Source organism: Augochlora pura, chromosome 1 (genome assembly GCF_028453695.1).
Source record: "Augochlora pura isolate Apur16 chromosome 1, APUR_v2.2.1, whole genome shotgun sequence".
In the NCBI taxonomy this organism is placed as follows: Eukaryota; Metazoa; Arthropoda; class Insecta; order Hymenoptera; family Halictidae; genus Augochlora; species Augochlora pura.
In genome coordinates, this window is record NC_135772.1 from 3847107 (window position 1) to 3866409 (window position 19303).

At 41.5% G+C, this 19303-nt stretch overlaps 1 protein-coding gene across 7 annotated transcripts in view; it reads left to right on the forward strand.

Annotated features, from left to right (window-relative positions):
* LOC144468074 (low-density lipoprotein receptor 2) overlaps window positions 1–19303 on the forward strand; it is a 91932-nt gene that overhangs the window by 70566 nt on the left and 2063 nt on the right. For 3 of the 7 annotated variants that reach the window (XM_078177271.1, XM_078177446.1, XM_078177600.1), the window contains 8 exons: window positions 14355–14590; window positions 15464–15665; window positions 16223–16534; window positions 16839–17139; window positions 17213–17504; window positions 17577–18057; window positions 18367–18453; window positions 18939–19207. In XM_078177271.1, coding sequence (XP_078033397.1) covers window positions 14355–14590; window positions 15464–15665; window positions 16223–16534; window positions 16839–17139; window positions 17213–17504; window positions 17577–18057; window positions 18367–18453; window positions 18939–19207 — 2180 coding nt within the window. Of the gene's footprint in view, window positions 1–443; window positions 567–14354; window positions 14591–15463; window positions 15666–16222; window positions 16535–16838; window positions 17140–17212; window positions 17505–17576; window positions 18058–18366; window positions 18454–18938; window positions 19208–19303 lie in introns of all 7 variants that reach the window. The other 4 variants (XM_078177536.1, XM_078177686.1, XM_078177359.1 and 1 more) reach the window with 3 other exon arrangements.

Genomic DNA, 19303 nt, shown 5'->3' on the forward strand with positions numbered 1-19303 from the left:
CGTGGCTCTAAGGTGGTCGCGACGGAATAAAAAAACCGTGGCCGATGTGAAATCGACCCTGGGGGATGCAATTCGCCTCGAGACGGCTCTCGAACGGAAATAGAAACGCGTTTAGCTAGGAGAACGTTGCCGACGTTCCGCGGGCCACCAAAGGGTTACCAGAGGCCCTCGATGGCTATCAAGAGTCAATGAAATGGCCATTAATCGGCCACTGTTCGGTCACCGATAGGCTGTCGAAAGACCTGTTAATGGGTTATCGAAAGGCCACCGATGGGCCTCAAAAGGGCCATTAAATGGCCACTAAGTAGGCCACCAAAAGTCCATGAAATGGCCACTAGTGGGCCACCAAAAGTCCATGAAATGGCCACCGATCGTACGGCGTACCACCGGTGTCTCGTTCGTCGAGCCATCGCGGATCATCGATTTTCTCATCTATCTTATAGGGATCAAGAATTGCACGGCGGAACAATTCACCTGTCACTCCGGGAACGGCGAGTGTGTGACACTGTCATGGATGTGCGACGACCACCCGGACTGCTCGGACGGCTCAGACGAGGCTGAGTGCAGTAAGCTTACGCATGGGGATCTCTTCTCGCTTTAATCCTCTCTCTTTTTCTATCTTCTCATGTCTCTCATCTTACCATACTTTGTCTTGTCGGTATTGTTGTATCATGGTTTGTCTTGCTTCGCCTTATTTTACCTTATTTTACCTTATTTTACCTTACTTCGCCTTATTTTGCCTTACTTCGCTTTGTTTCGCCTTATTTTGCCTTGTGGTGTCTCTGTTTGCTTTGTTATGCCATGCTATACTTTGTATTATCCTGTTTTGCCTTGTTATACCTTGTTATACCTTGTATTATCTTGTTTTACCTCATTTCACCATGCTCTATCTCGTTTTACCTTGTTCCGGCTTGTTTTACCCCGTCCCGCCTTGTTTCGTCTCGCTTAACCTTCGCCTCGCCCCGTCACGCTTCGCTTTATCTTGTCTTAATTCGCTTCCTCTCGTCTTGATTCGCTTTTGTTCCGGGAACCCGGCCGAGTCCGGTCGCCGCGGATGTATAGCGCGTCCTCTGCCCCATTCGAATGCGCCTGCCTTTGCCGGCCCCCGCGAGCATCCTCCGCGAAACGCGGGCTCTGCTGCTCTCCCGATGATTAATTAGACAAAGGACCTTTATGCAAATTCCTGTTTCTCTTCTCCTCGTTGTTTTGCGGTGATTGCATTAATTTGCGCCGCTCGCGTTGGAGGACGCACCGTCGACAGACAATGAACCGAGAATATTATTGACTTCTGTTGCGTCCGTGCTTATTGTAAATTATCCAAGCTCGCCGACCACGAAGATCGACGTTTAATGCGTCCTGCAAAGAATCACCTGAGAAGAATCCTGTAAAGAAGCGCGATTCGTTTAACAATCTCCTCGATTTTTAGGGCAGAAAATTGTTTGCCCGATTCATTATTTCGCCGCGTTTGTATGCTATTTTAGGCTTCGCGAAAAAAGATGCGAGGGATTTTTCTTCCATTTTTCAATTGTTTAGAAGCACAGTAAATAGTGTTATTAAAATATTTTGAGTATCAGTTATTTTTGAGGAATTATTTCAAGTGTTTTGTCAAATATCTCTTCGTGATTTATCGCACAGTTTTCAATTTCTATTTAAGAAATACAATAATTATATTTTCGAATAAATATGAGAACAATATTACATTCTCCCCGATTCATTAAAATAACGAAAATATACTTCACTCTCTTGCAATTATATTTTACAATATTCCGTGCAACTCCACGGGTTTATTTAATTTCATCATACCTCGAAGAACCGAACGCGAATAATTATTTCTCGCAGAAGCGCAAGCATAAAAGCACGAATATCCAGAATTTGTTACATTAATATTTACGTGGGACGGGGAAACAGCGGCGGTCTCTGATTGTTCCAAAAATCATAGGGATGATAAAAGTCGCGTTTCGTTGGCGAAAAGCGAGTTTCTCAGCGGCAAAAATAAAGCTGCACGCGGGCCGCGGCCCTCTGTTAATGGCGCCCTCTCCGCGCTTTACAAAATTTCCACGACGACTACACAAAGTCCAGACATAATAACTGCCCGGCTAACTAGGATGACCTAAATATTATCAGTAGACCGGCGACGTTTATGCAAATTCTCACTTTTTACAGGGGAGGTTTTTAGGGGCCGGGGGGAGGGGAGTGAAGAGGCGCGAGGGGGGGATATTCTTCTCTCACGGGCGCGTAATAAAAACTCGAAATTTTTTATCGAGCATCGAGCCTATTTTATTGTCATTTCGAATCATTTTGAAAGGACTCTAATTTCTCCATAAAAATATTCACAAATTTTTAGGCAACTATATCGTCCTATCGATTATCACTAAACGTACCAAGAGGGGTCAAATGACCCCTTTTGAAAATTTACTTTTCTAATTCTTACATTTATTGTTACTTCTGTCGGTCGTTTGACTTTCTGTAAATTCTTATATCATCCGATTATTCAATTTCCCACTTTTTTCTCGTAGCTTATTTTTTAAAATTCTATGGTAAGATTAGGTATAGAAAAATGCCGGTACGTTTAGTGTTATGCCACTCACAGCAGTTATGAGATCCAAGTAACAATTTCAATGGATCTTTCCGCGTTTCGAAGACCGGTCCGCCGGGAACGGATGTAGTTCGTCGACGAACAGAAGACGCCGTCAAGTACGAAACATATTAACTCCAGATTAATTAGTACGAATTGGAGCTGCGATTCAAACGCACACGATATCTCGTTACCCGTAATGGGTTCTCCATCCGAGGAGCCGTGAATCGAACTCTGTCCCATTTAACAGGTCGTCACGCGCGTTTGTTTTCAGCCACCGACTATCCGACTCTCGTTGAACCGGTGGCTCTCTGCGGTTGTAGTAGTTTCGCTTTCGTACCGTCGCCATAACGCGACGATTGCTAAGTAATCGACCGACGACGACTCTCTTTCGTGTATTCTCAGTATTGCAATGACCGAAAACCTAAGACAGGAATAATCGAACGCCGTTTTCCATGGTTCTATTTTTGTGTAATTATTTCTGAGAATTTGTACTTTTCGTTGATTTATTTATTTTATCAACGAACTCTTTGTATTTAGCCGATGAACTCTTCGTATTCGGTCCCTCAATTAGCTTCTTTTCGAGGGCAGTTTTATCGCCGCCGACTTTGTCCCACCACCCCTCAGGTACATTTCGGAGTGCTCGTTAAAACTTGCTGTAATTTACGAAAACATTTGACGCGCCTCGAACTTCCAACAATTCTCGTTTTATGCGTCCGCGAGCGCGACGCTCGAAAGTTTCGCGGCGGCTTCTTTCTGGCCGACGAAATTCCGCCGTCCACAATGGCGGCCACGTTAGGATCAATTGTGGTCCCGTCGACGGCGTATTAACTCGAGCGGGAACAACGTCGTGCACAAGTGAAACATCGTTGAACTGGTCGGCCCTTCGAGCCGAACGAAACTCCGCGACAGAATTGCAACGTCAACAAATTTCGGATGAAAGTCAGTCAAATTCGACGAACGATATCTCCGTTAAAACTCGTCGCACGACGATCATCTTCCACTCGAATTGAAGCTCGAAACGTATACTTTGAAACACCGTAAGCCATTTTTAAATTCGTTGCACTGTGCGTCGACCGCGCGTCGAAATTGTCCGATTTCTTGCCAAAAATGCAAGGGCTGCTTCGAAGTGCTATAATTCTGCGAAAAAAAATCGCAGACGGGTCTAGTATTTTTTAAATTACAGAGGAAGGATCAAAGATTATTTCAGCGTAAACGGCATCTTTGAAAAAAATTTTACCAAGTTCCAGTATTTTGTCAAACTTGGTCATTTTAGTACTATACGCTGGGTCTCGTTTTTTAAGATTTAGAGTAGCGAAATAAAACGAGAAATAAAACAAAAAACAGTGTCATAAAGTAGAGATTTCAAGCTTTAATTTAAGAGGTTTGAGATTGTTTTTCGATGATTAATAGCGGAGTTATCGTCGGTCAAAGTTGGTTGCTCTTCACCCCCCCCATTTATCCACGCTGTTAATTCTTTCGAGCAGCGTAATTTCGTTCGCGACTCGTGAAAGAGTTGAAAGCTAAATTCGCCGTTTATCGCCGCGCTTTGTTAATTACGTAACAAGGTCTTCGGCCAGGTGTCGTTGTCGCAACAACGTTCATACACGATCGGTTTAATAATGGACAACGGCCAGCTGTTGATCGGAAGGCTTTCCGGCGTTGGACAGCTCTTTGCCTTTACCGAAGCATTCGCAGCATAATTGCAGCTGTTTAAAAAGCCGTAACTCGTTAACGTTTCAATTATAAACTTCGACGTCGCTGTCGAACCTCGTCGCTGCGAATTATATTTTGGAAATGAGGATTCCTGAGAGATGGGAGAAGGGGTAATAGAGCAGGACAGTGAATCAACCTTAAATAATAAATATCGTCTATTAATTTCGCATTAAAGAAAAGAAGGAATTTATGGGACACTTTAATATACAAGGGTGGTCATAACTCCGTTATTAATGCATTTATGAAAAAATGCCAAAGGAGAAAGATAAATGGTTCGAGTAGCCCTACATCCGTAGGCCTTTAAATTTCATTTCAGATTTAGCAGGGTATTTGCAATTAACAATTGTATAATTTCTTTAAATAGAAATGCATATTTTTCATTACACAGATCGATTATTCTGTTAATTTTACGTAAAAAATGATTAGGCTACCATAGCAAGAAAATTATTATATCTCGAGATATTTAAAGAATTATATTTCATAAATGCAGTAATAACTATGACTTGTAACTGCGTGGACCACCCTGTATAATATTCGAATAAATTGTCCGACGAGGAAGAAAATCATTAAAAAGTATCCGAATGTAAACAGCGCGAGAAACGAGCGAACCGCGAGCACAAACGGATGGAAAACCTGGGAAATCAGCTCGGGCGAAGAATATTTCGAAAAAAGGAAGTCGTAAGCGGAAACGAAGTATAAATTGAAAAGCGTGCGCGCGGGGGTCGGAGCTTCGAAGAGCGCGTAACACGCGCGCGCGCCGCGTTCGAAACGAAAAATCCTTTAAATCGACGCGATCGGAAAAACGGAAAAGAAATTGCTGAAGGGTACAAACGAAATCGGAATCGAGGAAAAGCAGTAGCTAAAATTACGGCCAAATGAAAATTCCGAAAAGCCGGTGGATCGCGAAAGCGAAAAATCGGCAAATTAGCGGAATAGGCGAGGAAAAATCGTGGGGAAAAAGCCGAAAGTCGCGGTAGAAGGAGAAATAATTAAAAAGTGTAGGAACGAAAGCTGCGCGGAGGGGGGCACGAGTGAACGCAAACGGAAAACCCTGCAAATTAATTCGACCGAGGAAAATTTCGAAAAAGGTAGGATCGCGCGGCCCCGAACGAAGAATAAATTGAAAAGCGTCCAAATCGGGGCTCCGAAAAGCGTATGAAAAAAAAAAGTACGAAAAATCCTTCTCGAATCAACGTGAACGAAAAAAAAAAAATCGCCGGTGGTACAGACGATCGTAATCGCGAATGTAATAGGAGCTGAAAGTCGGCCGACCAAAAATTCAAAGCGAGGAACATCCATAAATTAATAAAATAAAAATAACTCGGTAAAAGGATCGAAAATCAAAAAATCCCAAAAGCCAAAGGAAGAAATAAATAAAAAATATACTAATCTAGGTAAATTAATCCTAACACCAATTAAACTATAAACGAAAGATTAACCTGCGATTTAATACACCTATGATTTTTAATAAATAACCAGAGAAAATTTACAAAAAGAAATATAGAAAATCCAAGTAAAAGCTCCGAAAAGCTCGCTTCACCTCTGAAACTCCTAAAATCATTCCAGACCTGAAAAAAAAACCCAAAAACGAACGCTATCAAAATAGCGAAGTGGTACAATGTATAAAAGTCGTCGCAGTTCGGCAAAGCCCGTATAAATTATCCGTGTTCTAAGCGAATAAAGCTACAAATCGGTGGGAACGAAGAGCAAGCGTAAAAGTGGAACGTCGAAAGGGAAATAAAGGCAGTTAGACCGGAGGGTGAAAGGGGCGAGAGGGGAGAGGGCTGTAAGAGAAAGAGAGAATATAAATTAGAAGGGTTGGAAATTCCGGGCGGAATCAGAAATTCGAAAAACGTGTGGGTGCTAGCGAAGTTCCGGGGAAAGTCCTGGAAAAACTGCGGTAGAAAATGGGGGGGGGGGAGGGGGGGGGGGGGGGGGGACACTTTCCTCGGAGATTCGAGGGAGGGCGACTTAAAAAAAGTTGTCGGCGAAAGTTGCTTTCATAAATTGGGGGGGGTCTGCGAATGGCGACCGGGACATTCCAGACGGTGGAGAAGTTGCGATTTATTGGAGCGAGCCTAGACGGGAATTATTAAACAAAGGGGCGGCCGATGGACTGCTGATATCGCGATAGGGGTGGGCTCCAGTCGCGGCGGCTGCTTATTAAACTGGATATTAAAAGTTGGCCACGCAGGTACATCAGACATGGTCAACGGCTCCATTGTCATTTATTTATTTATTTCGAATTAATTTATTTGTTCATATTAATCACGCCCGGCAACGATTCTGGAAATTGATTAATTAAATGATTGATGTGTTGTATGGTGTATTAATATTTGTGTAGTGAATGAGGATTATATAAATAGCAAATTATATATACAATAATAATATATTATATATATTAAATTAATATTAGTATTAATTTAGAAATAATATCGTAAATTGTATATTTAAATAGAATTATAAGAAGAATGTTATATGACTAAAAATTTGCTTACAAGAACCATCCCTTAAATAATTTAAAAGTTAAAAGCTTCGTTTTATCAAATTTTAAATTATCTGTTCTTACATGCAACACATTCTTTAATATTTATAGCCTTCATTAAGGGCCATAAGGAATCTTTATTTTTTGAAATTTGAAACGAAAGTCGCCACATTCTCGTTAACAAGATATTAATGACACGTCCACGACATTGTTCTCGTTGGTTACAATGCATTTATGCCAACACCTATTTGGGATCTAGTGGAACGCACCTTTCGGTTACATTGTTCTCCGGCTCTCGTGTAGTGTCAAAAGGGGAGTGTTCTTTGATGGTCTTTTTCATCTCTGAAAAGAGCAAGAAGCCACGGGGAGTCATATCCGGTGAATATGGTTGGCCGGGCTATCGCATCATTTTTGGATAAAAATCCAGAGACAAGTACCACCGCGTGTTCACCGGGGTTCGCATCATTTTTCAACGGGTCGCTTCGTGCCAGCGGTGTAATACCTGCGGACGATAATCTTTATAAACATAATAATCGTTTCGCTTCGAGATCTTAATTTAAAATGAAATGGAGATTGAATTTCTAGTCCAATGGAAAATTAAATTCAAAATTAAAGTTAGGATTAAAGTTTGGATTAAAGTTGACGTTAAATATAAAATTAAATTCAAGATTAGAATCAAGACTAAAGTTGATATTAAATATAAAAATAAATCCAAGATTAGAGTGAGGATTAAAGTTAATAATAAGTATAAAATTAAATTGAAGATTAGAGTCAGGATAAAAGTTAACATCAGATATAATATTAAATTCAAAATTCAGTGCAGAATTAAATTTAAAATTCAGTATAAAATTCAGTGTGGAATTAAATTAAAATTGAATATAAAATTCAGTATAAAATTAAATATAATACCAATTCTAAAATTAAATATAAATTAAACAAAATAAAATAATTGAATCGTCGCTCGTGCTTTTCCTAAAATACCACTTATAGTTACAGTTTTCCAATCAAGACGTTTCTACAAACAATTCCTTACAAGCTGAAACACGTGACGAACTCGACTCAATTATCAGCGACCACACAGCGAGATAACGATATTTATACCCGGTATCCAAATTGACCCTAGGTCCGTCGTCCGAGTGTAAATCGGAAGCGCGGCGGAACGACGCAAGTCCGCCGCTAATTAATAATTGTTGCACGTACGGCAATCCGGCGGCGCTAGGCAGCAGATCGCGTTGTCCTATTTATTATGCTCCAAATAGAATTATCGCGATTATAGCGGGTATCCCGTGGCTCGTGCGCGGCGTCCCTTAATTAGTCTCATCCCTCGCGACCGCCACAAGTAACATTCGTTTCTTCGCGATAATGCCCACTCGACCTCCATTCTCGTGGCATTCATTTAGACGCATCGGCATTCATTTAGAGGTATCGGCTTTCAAAACGCACTTCGCCGCAATTTCGAAATTCCGGTCGCAACATAGAGAACCCCGAAACGGTTTCGCGTCCGCGAAATTTTGACCATTTTTTAGACGAGATCATTCGGTTCTTCGCGTTTCCTCGAGGGCCCTCGACCGCAACCGTATTTTTCGTCGGTTGAATGCCGCGGCTCCTCCGAAGCCGCGCGCGCGCGAGTTTTCTTTCGGGTCTTCCACGCTTCGTGCCGAAAACTTCGCGAATTGCTCGGCCATCTCTCCGCAGAATGTCGCGCAGGAATTCCTGTTCCCTTAATTATTCCGAGTGGGGCGAACAACGCGCGGAAATACTCTCTTACTCGAGAGAGAGAGAGAGAGAGAGAGAGAGAGAGAGAGAGAGAAGCCAAGAAATTCGCGAACGCTTTTCCGTGTTCCTGGAACATTTCACATTTTTATCGCTCCGCGTTACTTTTATCATTGCGTGTACAAATATTCGTGAAAGCTCCGCCGTGTTTGGAGATTATTCCACGGTCATCTTTTGCCTCCGCGCGATGATCCCAGCTCCGCCGCGCGGAATTCTCGACGCGGCGGGAACGTTCGCGAACGCTTTGTCGAGTTTATTGGATGTTTCCGCCGTTGTAATTCTTTCGAATAAACAAAGTTCGTGGAAGAGTGAACGAAAGAATCGCATTCGCCGGGAAAAATTACGAAGCCGGCGTTTAAACAATATTTGTTCGTAACAAACACGTATTTTCTATAGTTGTGTTTTTTTTTGTACGGCTTGCTTTGAATAACCGTGAAAAGATCGCGTCGCTGTGGAAACAAACGTGGAAGTTGTAATTGTTTAAAGACGGCCGTGTCACGCGTCGCTGACGGTCGCCCGCGGTTATTCCGTAAAACGTGCCCCATAAAACGTGCCACGTATGAAATATAAATACGACATAAATACGAAATTACACATTTGGAATGTACAGAACAATCTTTGTAATTGCGTTTAAACAATTATCTTTTGAAACGAATATAACGTTATTGAAACTTAATATTTAACGAACGCAGAAAGTATTTAATTACCAGTAGCTAGCGATGATTATTTTTAATTATTTCTAATTACAATATATCCGATGCTTCAATAGTTGTAACAATTTGTCACTGAATTTTCCAAACCTCTAAATTAAAAATGCTAAAAATAGTTACAGATTTCGAGGCGATATAATTCCTAGCCAAAATTACGCTTGTCAAATCCGGGACAATAATTTCCAATGAAATTCTAACGTTGTTTCCCGTTGTTTATGAAAAATCTGTTCCGATCGAGGGAAAAAGTTTGGTTCACGGCGTTCTCCGGTTATTATTCTTCATCACCGGGGCAAACTAATGGAATTACGTCGGGTTCCCTTCGCGCTTCTCTTGCCCCCCCCCCCCCCCCCCCCCCGTTGAAGACTGTTTCGAGATTTCGTGACACAGTTCCTTGTTGTTTCGGCGACTGGCTCTGCTTTTTTTTTTAATCGCTGCACCGTCAGAGAGATGATTCATGAACCGGAAGTATCGGGGCCACGATTCGCTCGCCCGAAAATAGATGGTCTCCTTAATCCTCGCGCTGTGTGTGTGTGTCTGCGCTCCTGTAATTGATATGCATGTCGGAATTAAAAACGATCGAGAAAACGGGTTAAGCCGTAATTACAACGGAAGACCGTCGATAGATAAAGACGACAGATTTTGTAGCTTGTTGTCGCGAATGGATGTTGCAAACAAATTTTGTCGGGCGTTGCAATGTTGCAGTGTTGCACTAGTGAACTTACCGACTGGTATACTAATCGACGGTAGGATGACACGCTTAAGAAATTAACAATTTTTACTTATTCAAAGCTATAATCAAGGTTTTCTTTTTATAATAAGATATAGTAATATATATTGTTACTAATATATATATAGTAATAATAAAAATAAATATAAAATATGACTAGCAATAAACCATGTCATCTTTTTGTCGTAGACTGTACAAGAGACCGACGTCTATTCATTTTCATCGTCTATTTAAACGTTCCGCAATTTTCATCGCGTTCGTGATTACAAATTGTCGATAATTAAAAAATAAATTATATCATAGTTCGATTATGTCAGCGGTAGGTTCGACGTTAATCGATTTACAACACAAATTGCATCTATTATAAAAAAATACTGCATACCATGCATAATACTATGTCACGCAATTTCTTTTTCGTTGCACGCGCATTTAACCATCCGAGCTTGCTCGTTTGGAAATAAGAATTTTCTTAAAGCAAAAGTGGACTTAAATTCGTCGATTAACTACTTAATAGTTTTTAATAATGCACGAGGATTACCGCGAACCTTTCGATTCATTTTTCTGTTCCGTTAAATGGACTGCATATTTTATGAACTTGAAAATTTACTGGAAATACAGTAACAATGATATTGAATAGGTAATAACAATATTGCATAAATAATAATATTGAAACGGCAATATCATTAAACTTCTGCTTCTTTCAATGAACCTAGACAATTATTACTTCGCATAACAATTTGCAGTCTGCTTATAACAATTCATTAATATTTCCAATAAAAAATATCTGATAACAATCTTCTACTATTTAAAAAAAAGTATTCCCTATTTAACAAATGTCCCAGTAGACATAACGTAACAAATTCGGCGCATTGGTTCTTCCGCGTCCCAAAACCACCCCCGCAAGCCGCTCCATAGGGAGCTTATGGGAACTCGCACAGCTTCGTCGAGCGACTCGATGTTCCGTTATTAAGTGACCTATGATTTGTTCGCCGTGACAATAAATGTTTCGCGTCGATGCTGTTTCCCGTAGCATTTCTCTCCGTTATTTTCTTTACTTCGTGTGGACAAGCTCGCAGCGTTGACCCTTCACTTATTGCCGCCGATATATTATCCCGAGCGTGTACCGCCTTCGCCATTAACCCCTCGCGTTGCAATAACCAGTTAGACTCGCGACGAACGTTCGTTTAATATAGTATAATAAATATGAAATATAATAAATATGATCAATCAGCTGATCATTTATTCCAAATTAAAAGAAACTTTGTCTTCGAAATCTGGGAATAAAAATTAACCCCCTTGACTTTGAGATAGATAAATCAGTCGCGTCTTCAAGATGAGTATAAAAAATAATATCCAATATTAATAACAAATAAATTTCATTTGGTAACTACTATCACCTTGATAAGTTGACGCGACAGCGAAGTATCATATCAATAGACTTATAAGGGCTTGCATTTACATATCCGTTGTTTTCATAGTCAAAGGGTTAAGAACGAAGAATCGCTAACCACCGCAGAAAGAAATCGCAGTGCGAGGGGTTGATTACAAACCACGCGTAAAAAAGGGTCGCGCCGCGGATGGCAAACGTTGCAAAGTCCTTTCCTGTTTCATCTTATTCGCTCTCTTTTCCTTAGGGCGCGCGGGATACATAGTTCGGATTGGCGCGCCCTTCAACAGTGATTCAGAGTTCACCGGGCACGGCCGGCCGGTAATTACTTCGCCATTAATGTGTAAATGCGGTTATTATGGAATAATGAATTGTTCGTTAATGAGATTCATCAGGAACAGAGAACATCATTTGTTATCCGTAACGAGCCGCCGACGGAACTACACCCGTGTATCGGATTTATTAACGCCGGATAATAATGTTTTTCCTGTTGAACGGTGGCCGTAGTTTAATCAACTTTCTGTATCATGTTCGATTCGACTTCCTGCCACGGCAGTTTTCAGCCCCCTCTGAATGCCTCTCAATTGGGGCGCGCTAATCCGACCGCCGCCTGCAGCCTCTCCCTACGCGATTCTACGTTTCTATCGAGTTCGAGATTCTGTTCAATGTTACTTCGGCATAGTTATCGGTGTGTGCGCCTCCGGAGATATAAATGTTTAACGACGCCGAGCACCTGGCTGCTACCCCGTGGCAGCAGTAAAACGCGCAGCACGCGGGAGAGAGGTATTAATTTTTCAAAAAATTTAATTCGCCTCAATCTCTGCACGAAAAAAATCCCTCTGTAAAATCCTAAAAATCTGCGTTACCAAAACCTTAATAGACAATTTTCATTAAATGCCTTTTCGAGAGAATTCAATTTTGTAAAAGTTGTTACTACCTCCCTTGCGCGAGCATAAAACGCGTTAAAAAGAAAATACATCCAGAGATTGCATAGCTTTTTTTACAGCGGAAAATATCCAATTAATGTTCATTTACTTTCTTCGATTAATTCGGCGCGAGCTAATAAAAACCGTGGTTTTTCTGTGGACGGGAATGAAAAACGCTGAGAGCAGAAGTAAATTTTGATGGACACACAGCGCGCGAGGGGGAAACGCGACAGAGAGTGGTCGTAGAGTGGTAAAGAGTGCACGCAGAATGCGTAAAATACAGAGAGTCTAATGGAAGCGTAACGAAGTTAGAGCGAAGGTATTTTCGGGTCTCTCAGCCGGTGCTCGGCACGCGCGTTTCACCTCGCGAGAACGAGATCCAGGCCTCCGTTGTAGTCTCGCAGAGACGCGAGAGCAAGAGTAGCTTTTTACCGTATGATAGAGTTAATGTCACGCCGTGTCGTCGGGTAATAGCACACCAGACCGCGCTTGTGTCGTTGATCAAGCACCGGTTAATTGCCTCGCTTAATTACAGGACCTCGCCGAGGAACTTATTTCTTCCGGCGCTCACGGTTCGGGAGGCTGATATCGCCTCCTATCATTTAAACGCAGCTCGCCATCGCCGCGGCCGGAACAGTCAACAAGCCTCGTTCCAATTTAATTTCGACTAATATCGTGTTTTTGCCGCGAGAAACTTTCACGAACGGCCGTCGAACGAGGCGAACGCGACTGTTACCGTTGTTTCGCTTACGTTCTACCGCGCGGCGGCGGCAGCTTTTTGCGGCGATTCCGCGCGGAAGAAATGAGCCCTCTTTGGTCCGGAATGGAGGGAGCACGATTTATCCGATTCAGAACTTTACGAAGCACTTGCAGCGATTATTTTATAAATAGGCAGAGGATCTTTATGCGGAATAAAATTTGTTCACAGACGAAATAAATTGATTGCAATTTTTTGGAACGTTTGAGATCTGCATATCAAAGCACTTGGTTATACCTTTTTTTAATTTACACTAAATTTCCTTGATACAAATTCCACAACAAAATACAAGAAAATACTTTGGTTACCAAATAATAAATCATTTGTATCTGTCCTTTCTTATTAATTTTATATATCTGTATTTATACATTCTATATTATTGTAAAAATCGTAGGAGATCCAAATAAACCAATCTTACTATAAACAATATACCATGTTAAATAAACGGTCCACTGTCTATTTAAAAGAATACGTTTTACAAAAATGAATGGAATTATATCGCGCGTATTTACACGCGGAGAATGCTAAGCCAGCAATTGATGCAATATTTGCATAGCATGATTCATTTATGGTTAATCCAGTATCGCTGATGCGGAATGGGATAAACACCAATCGGTTTATTCCATCGAATCGTTGATGACCGATGCAATCAGGCGCAACGTTGCCCCCTTTGTATCAATTTTATAAATCCACTGGCGTAAACCCCTGTTGTAGTTGTCGAACAATTTTTCCATAATCGTTGAGCACTGAATCGAAAATGGAGATCGAATTAGATCTAGAAAATATCTTAACCCTTTACAGTCGAAGAAATTTGAACCGTAAATATAAAATAATTTTCCATTATTTTATGCGACAATAAAAATTCTCTTGAATCTCATAGAACAGTTACACTTAAAAAAAATATTAAATATAAACTTTGATGATACAAAAATGATCCTAGATCATGAAGTAATAATTTTAGGGATGCCACAGAGTCGTCGCTCAAGTGCAAAGGGTTAAAATCGTGCTTCCTCCTCGTCCGATGAATCCCTGTCGCTGGAATGCCAAGCGACAGGGATCAGACAAGCGTTCTGTGCATCTTTGTGTCTTAATTAGTAAATCACATCGACGCCTTTGAGTGCCATGTCAACCGATTGCACATCAACCGAATCCACGCGGCGCATCGCTGATTAGCTTCTCGCCCATAGAAATCGTGCATGGTTGACCAGGCGCTCGAAAGAGTCGACGATAGTCCCCTGATCGTAGATCGATTTCTAATCCTGTTGAATTCTTTCGTTTCTGAAACGCGTTTCTCTTAGACGACACCTGTCGATCCGACGAGTTCACGTGCGCCAATAAGCATTGCATCCCGCAGTACTGGGTCTGCGACAACGACGACGACTGCGCGGATAACAGCGACGAGAAGGACTGCAAGCCGGTCACCTGTAATCACAGGACCGAGTTCGCCTGCTCCGAGCATTATTGCATAACATCGCAATGGAGGTGCGACGGCGACATCGATTGTCTGAATGGAGCCGACGAGGTCGGATGCGAGGTTCGTAAGCGACGTTCAACTCGATGTCCTTCAGCAACTCTTCCCTTCCACAGACTAGAGACTGCAAATTTATAAATCTAATTAAATATTAGCTAACTAGATCTAGCTCAATAACAAAAAAAGATTTTTACGTAACCATTTCCAATTGATTCGGTTCTAAAATGTGTTACAGGCCATCAGAAAATAAGGGATGCTTATTTAGGGGATGGAACTACCCCTCGAAGTTTATAAGATACAAAAAATATCTCAGAAATGATCAAACATAATATTCGTTTAATTTGTAGCATATCTGGGTGGGTTGACCAGTCGGCAAATTGTTAAGAATAATTCAATAGAATTGTTTGTAAATGACGTCGTTTTTATTAATGAAGTACTTAGTCAGAACTCGATTTTCATGAGATAATTTGTACACGAATTTGTGTTCGGTCTCTAGCACGACGGACGTAGTTCATTAATCAGGGGGTAGTTCACCCTCTGGCAACGGTGGTGGTAGGTCGTAGTGCCAGTAATTTGTTATGACGCAATAATTTGTTAGCATCAAGTCTTAGGTTAATTAAAGATTTCATTCGAGCCTTTTAAGTATACATTTAAACGACCAGGGGGGTAGTTTGTCCCGTTATAAAGGTGGCTGGTAATAAAAAAAAATAATTCCACCAACCAGATAAACTACAAATTAAGTGAACGTTGGAAAATTCAAGTTTTAAAGCTATACTGAATTGGAAATATAAAATGTCCAAAACTGTCGCCATGAAATTGAAACGAAAAAATTACAAGCTGCAGTCGCGGCTCTTTCTATTTAAACGCGTGTAGCTTTGAAACAACTTTAATTCCAAGTTGAATCGTTGCTGAAAATATATTTTTAACATGTTCCAGGAGAGCCTGAAGCGCGACCACGCTAATTGCAAGGCGAAGGAGTTCAATTGCGGCGATGATATCACGTGCATAAAATTGGATTGGCTGTGCGACGGGAAGATGGATTGTCCGAACAATGTAGACGAATCGCCGGAGAGATGCCACAATATCACCTGCAGACGTGATCAGTTCCAATGCGAAGATCGCCACACGTGCATTTCGGGTATGCAGACAATCTATTGCTTGAACGGTTCCATCAATCCTCTCCTGGACCACTCCTGGGCTCAACAGTCTACTGCTTGATGCGTTCGATCGACTCCTGCTCGGATTAATCTTGTCCCCGAGCGTCAAAATAGTTCCTTATGTTTTCTCTGAAAACTGATTTCCATATAGAATCAATGGAAACAAAGAGGCATCTTTAAAAATATCTGGAAAAATTAACAAGTAGCACAAAAGCCATGTATAATTATTAAAAGGAATGGAAATTAATTCAAGAAATCAACTAGGTCTAAAAAGAATTACAAATAAGGATCAAGTATTAAATCTAAGAATTCAACTAGGATTAAAAAGAATTACAAACTAGTGTACAAATATATATAAATGTATATACACAAGAAAAGGGGGAACAGGGGGAAAGATTGAAAGCTTTGTATTAATAAAGCAACCGGGCTGTTTTCAATTGAAATGATTCTATGTATAAATGCTGAGCCAGACCTTTTCCCTTCGAATCTACGGTGACAGCGTAATTTCTGTAATCTCTGAATTATTGAAATATTGTAGGTCATCTGTACTGCAACGGCAACGCGGAGTGCCCAGACGGAAGTGACGAGAAGAATTGCACGACCAGAGCGGTCGCCTGCGATCCTATGACCCAGTTCGAATGCAGCGAGGGTTCCTGTATACCTATCAACAAGGTGTGCGATAAAAATCGTGACTGCATCGGCTGGGAAGACGAGAGCCACGAGCTTTGCGGCGTAAACGAATGTCTGATCAACAACGGTGGATGCTCTCAAATTTGCATCGACATGCCTATTGGTTTTCGATGTAGCTGCAATCCTGGCTACAGATTGATTGATAATCAAACGTGCGACGGTAAGACATAACCGTGATACGTGGTATAAAATTGTGTCACGAGTCATGGAATCAAGTTCTGTAAACACTCCATCATTCTTAGAATACCTGGGATATCAATAAAAGATATAATAAAGTGTCTTGTACAGTAGTATCTAATTCTGAGAAGGAAATGGGCTAAGCTTCGTTTAGGCACAGCAGCGTCATCTATTGGCGCTTCAGAAAATTGTTAGGTTATCCAGAAAGTTTTAGAAAACATGACCTAATATTATTGAGATAAAAAATCAATTGCAACCTTAAAGAACATACATTTTGATTTCCTCAGACATAAACGAATGCCTAGAGCCAGGCAGCTGTTCCCAATTCTGCATGAACCAGAAGGGCGGCTTCAAATGCATTTGCGCCATGGGTTACCTCAGGGACCCACGGAATCACACTCGTTGCAAGGCGGCGGAAGGCCACGCGAGCCTCCTCTTTACCAGGCGACACGACATCAGGAAAGTGGCATTGGATCGCCAAGAGATGACTGAAATAGTAAACAACACGAAGATGGCGGCAGCTTTAGATTTCGTATTCCGCACGGGTATGATCTTCTGGAGCGACATGAGCGAGAAGAAGATCTATAAGTAAGCACCGATTCCTCTCCCATCGATTTCCACTTTCTAGAAATGATCCTTACGATTTCCCATGATCTCCTAGGGCTCCGATCGACGAAGGAAACGAGCGCACGGTCGTCATCGACGATGGTTTAACGACATCCGACGGACTGGCCGTCGACTGGATTTACAGTCACATTTATTGGACCGACTCCAAGAAGAACACAATAGAACTGGCTAATTTCGAAGGTAACATGAGGAAGACACTTATACAGGATCGCATACAAGAACCGAGAGCGATTGCTCTGAACCCGTTAGAAGGGTGGATGTTCTGGACCGACTGGAGCGACGAGGCTCGCATCGAGAAAGCTGGCATGGATGGTTCCCATCGAACGGTAACATTTCGACGATTAGAATTTTCTAAATTAGAAGCACAGGGTCGTTAACGAGAGAAATTCCTTGCGCAGGTAATTGTAGACAACGACGTGACATGGCCGAACGGGCTGACTCTGGATCTGGTAGGCAAGAAGGTCTACTGGGTGGATGCTAAATTGTACATAATTGGTTCGTGTAATTACGACGGTTCTGGCAAGCGAACGGTCCTCTTTTCTCCGGTGTTCCTGAGGCATCCGTTCAGCATCACCACCTTCGAGGATTACGTCTATTGGACCGACTGGGACAAGGACACGATATACAAGGCAAACAAATTCACCGGCAAAGAGGTCGAAGCCGTGACGTCTGTTCGCACCCTGCAACACCCTATGGTGGTACACGTGTACCATCCGTACAGACAACCGGACGGGATGAACCAGTGCCAGGCTGTGAATGGGCACTGCAGTCACCTTTGTCTCCCTGCGCCGCGAATCAATTCGAAGTCACCTCTGCTCAGTTGCGCCTGTCCGGACGGTTTGAAATTGTTGCCCGACGGTTTGATGTGCGTGGAAAAAGGTGAGCACACAGCGCGCCGGAATCTTGTCATTCCTAATCTTAACCGAGATGCGTACATATTGGTTTTAATATGCACTGAATGAATAACGTGAGATGATGGTACGTCTTGCATGTCGTTAGAATAATTTTAACGCTTATGGTATAGACGCGCGAGACTCTTCGAGAACGGCATGCGTGTACGATTCGTTCTTTTGAATACAGCGGCGATCAAGTAATTTATTATTTAGCGTTATTATTTCTGCGTACATTTGATCACTTTGTTAATTATATTATTTTGCATCGGTGTTGCATGAATATGGGATATTCCAGTAACCACAACTGTAGCGCCCACCACCCAAGAAATTAGTAAGCCGTTCAAGAGACTCGAAATGTTCAACTTTACCAGCACCACCGTTCGTAAGTATATGTGCACGCAACTTTTGCCGCAGAGAAATTTTATACGCGTTGTTTTACAATCTTAGATGCTCGGCTTTAGCTTATTCTCTTGAGTGTATAGTTATAGTCGCATTAGTAAGCTGATCGTGTGAATGGACTGCGGATTCTTATGCAAATTCTCAATTTTATATTTAGTCCTCGGAGATTCCGTATGATCAAACTAAAAGTGCTTGGAAAATTCATAGACACCATGAGCGCATAATGGTCTGCAGTTTAATCAAACATGAGATTTCTATAGTGTGTAGTTCAAGCTTAACAGCCAGCTCCTTGTATCACAGTATTACAAACTGACAAAGGGTTTTTAATATTACTGCATAAGTGAGAAACATTTTCTACATAAAACATGTATAAATATAATAATGATGGATGCTTGTTTGATTGAATAATTTATTTTTTTTTATTAAGATAGTGATTTAGATTTTTTATAAAATTATATGTGTTTTTAGATCCGCCACCGCCGGTCGACACAGAAGGAAAGGGTAGTCTTGCAACCGAATCAACGGACGCTGGTTTGGTAGCTGGTATAGCGATAGGCGTTGCATCGTTCGTACTGTTGCTGCTCGCGTTGGTCGCAGTATTATGTTACAGGCATTATCTCCATCGTAACGTCACGAGTATGAATTTCGACAATCCCGTGTATAGGAAAACTACCGAGGATCAATTCAGTCTTGAGAAAAATAGGTTTCCACTCCCCACTGCTCCCGTTGGAGAAGAGGTAATTAACCAGTGCGACATATACCACACTACTAGAATGATTTATTAAAGGATTCTTAGGATAATTTATTCGATCAACTAACCTAATGATTTTTTT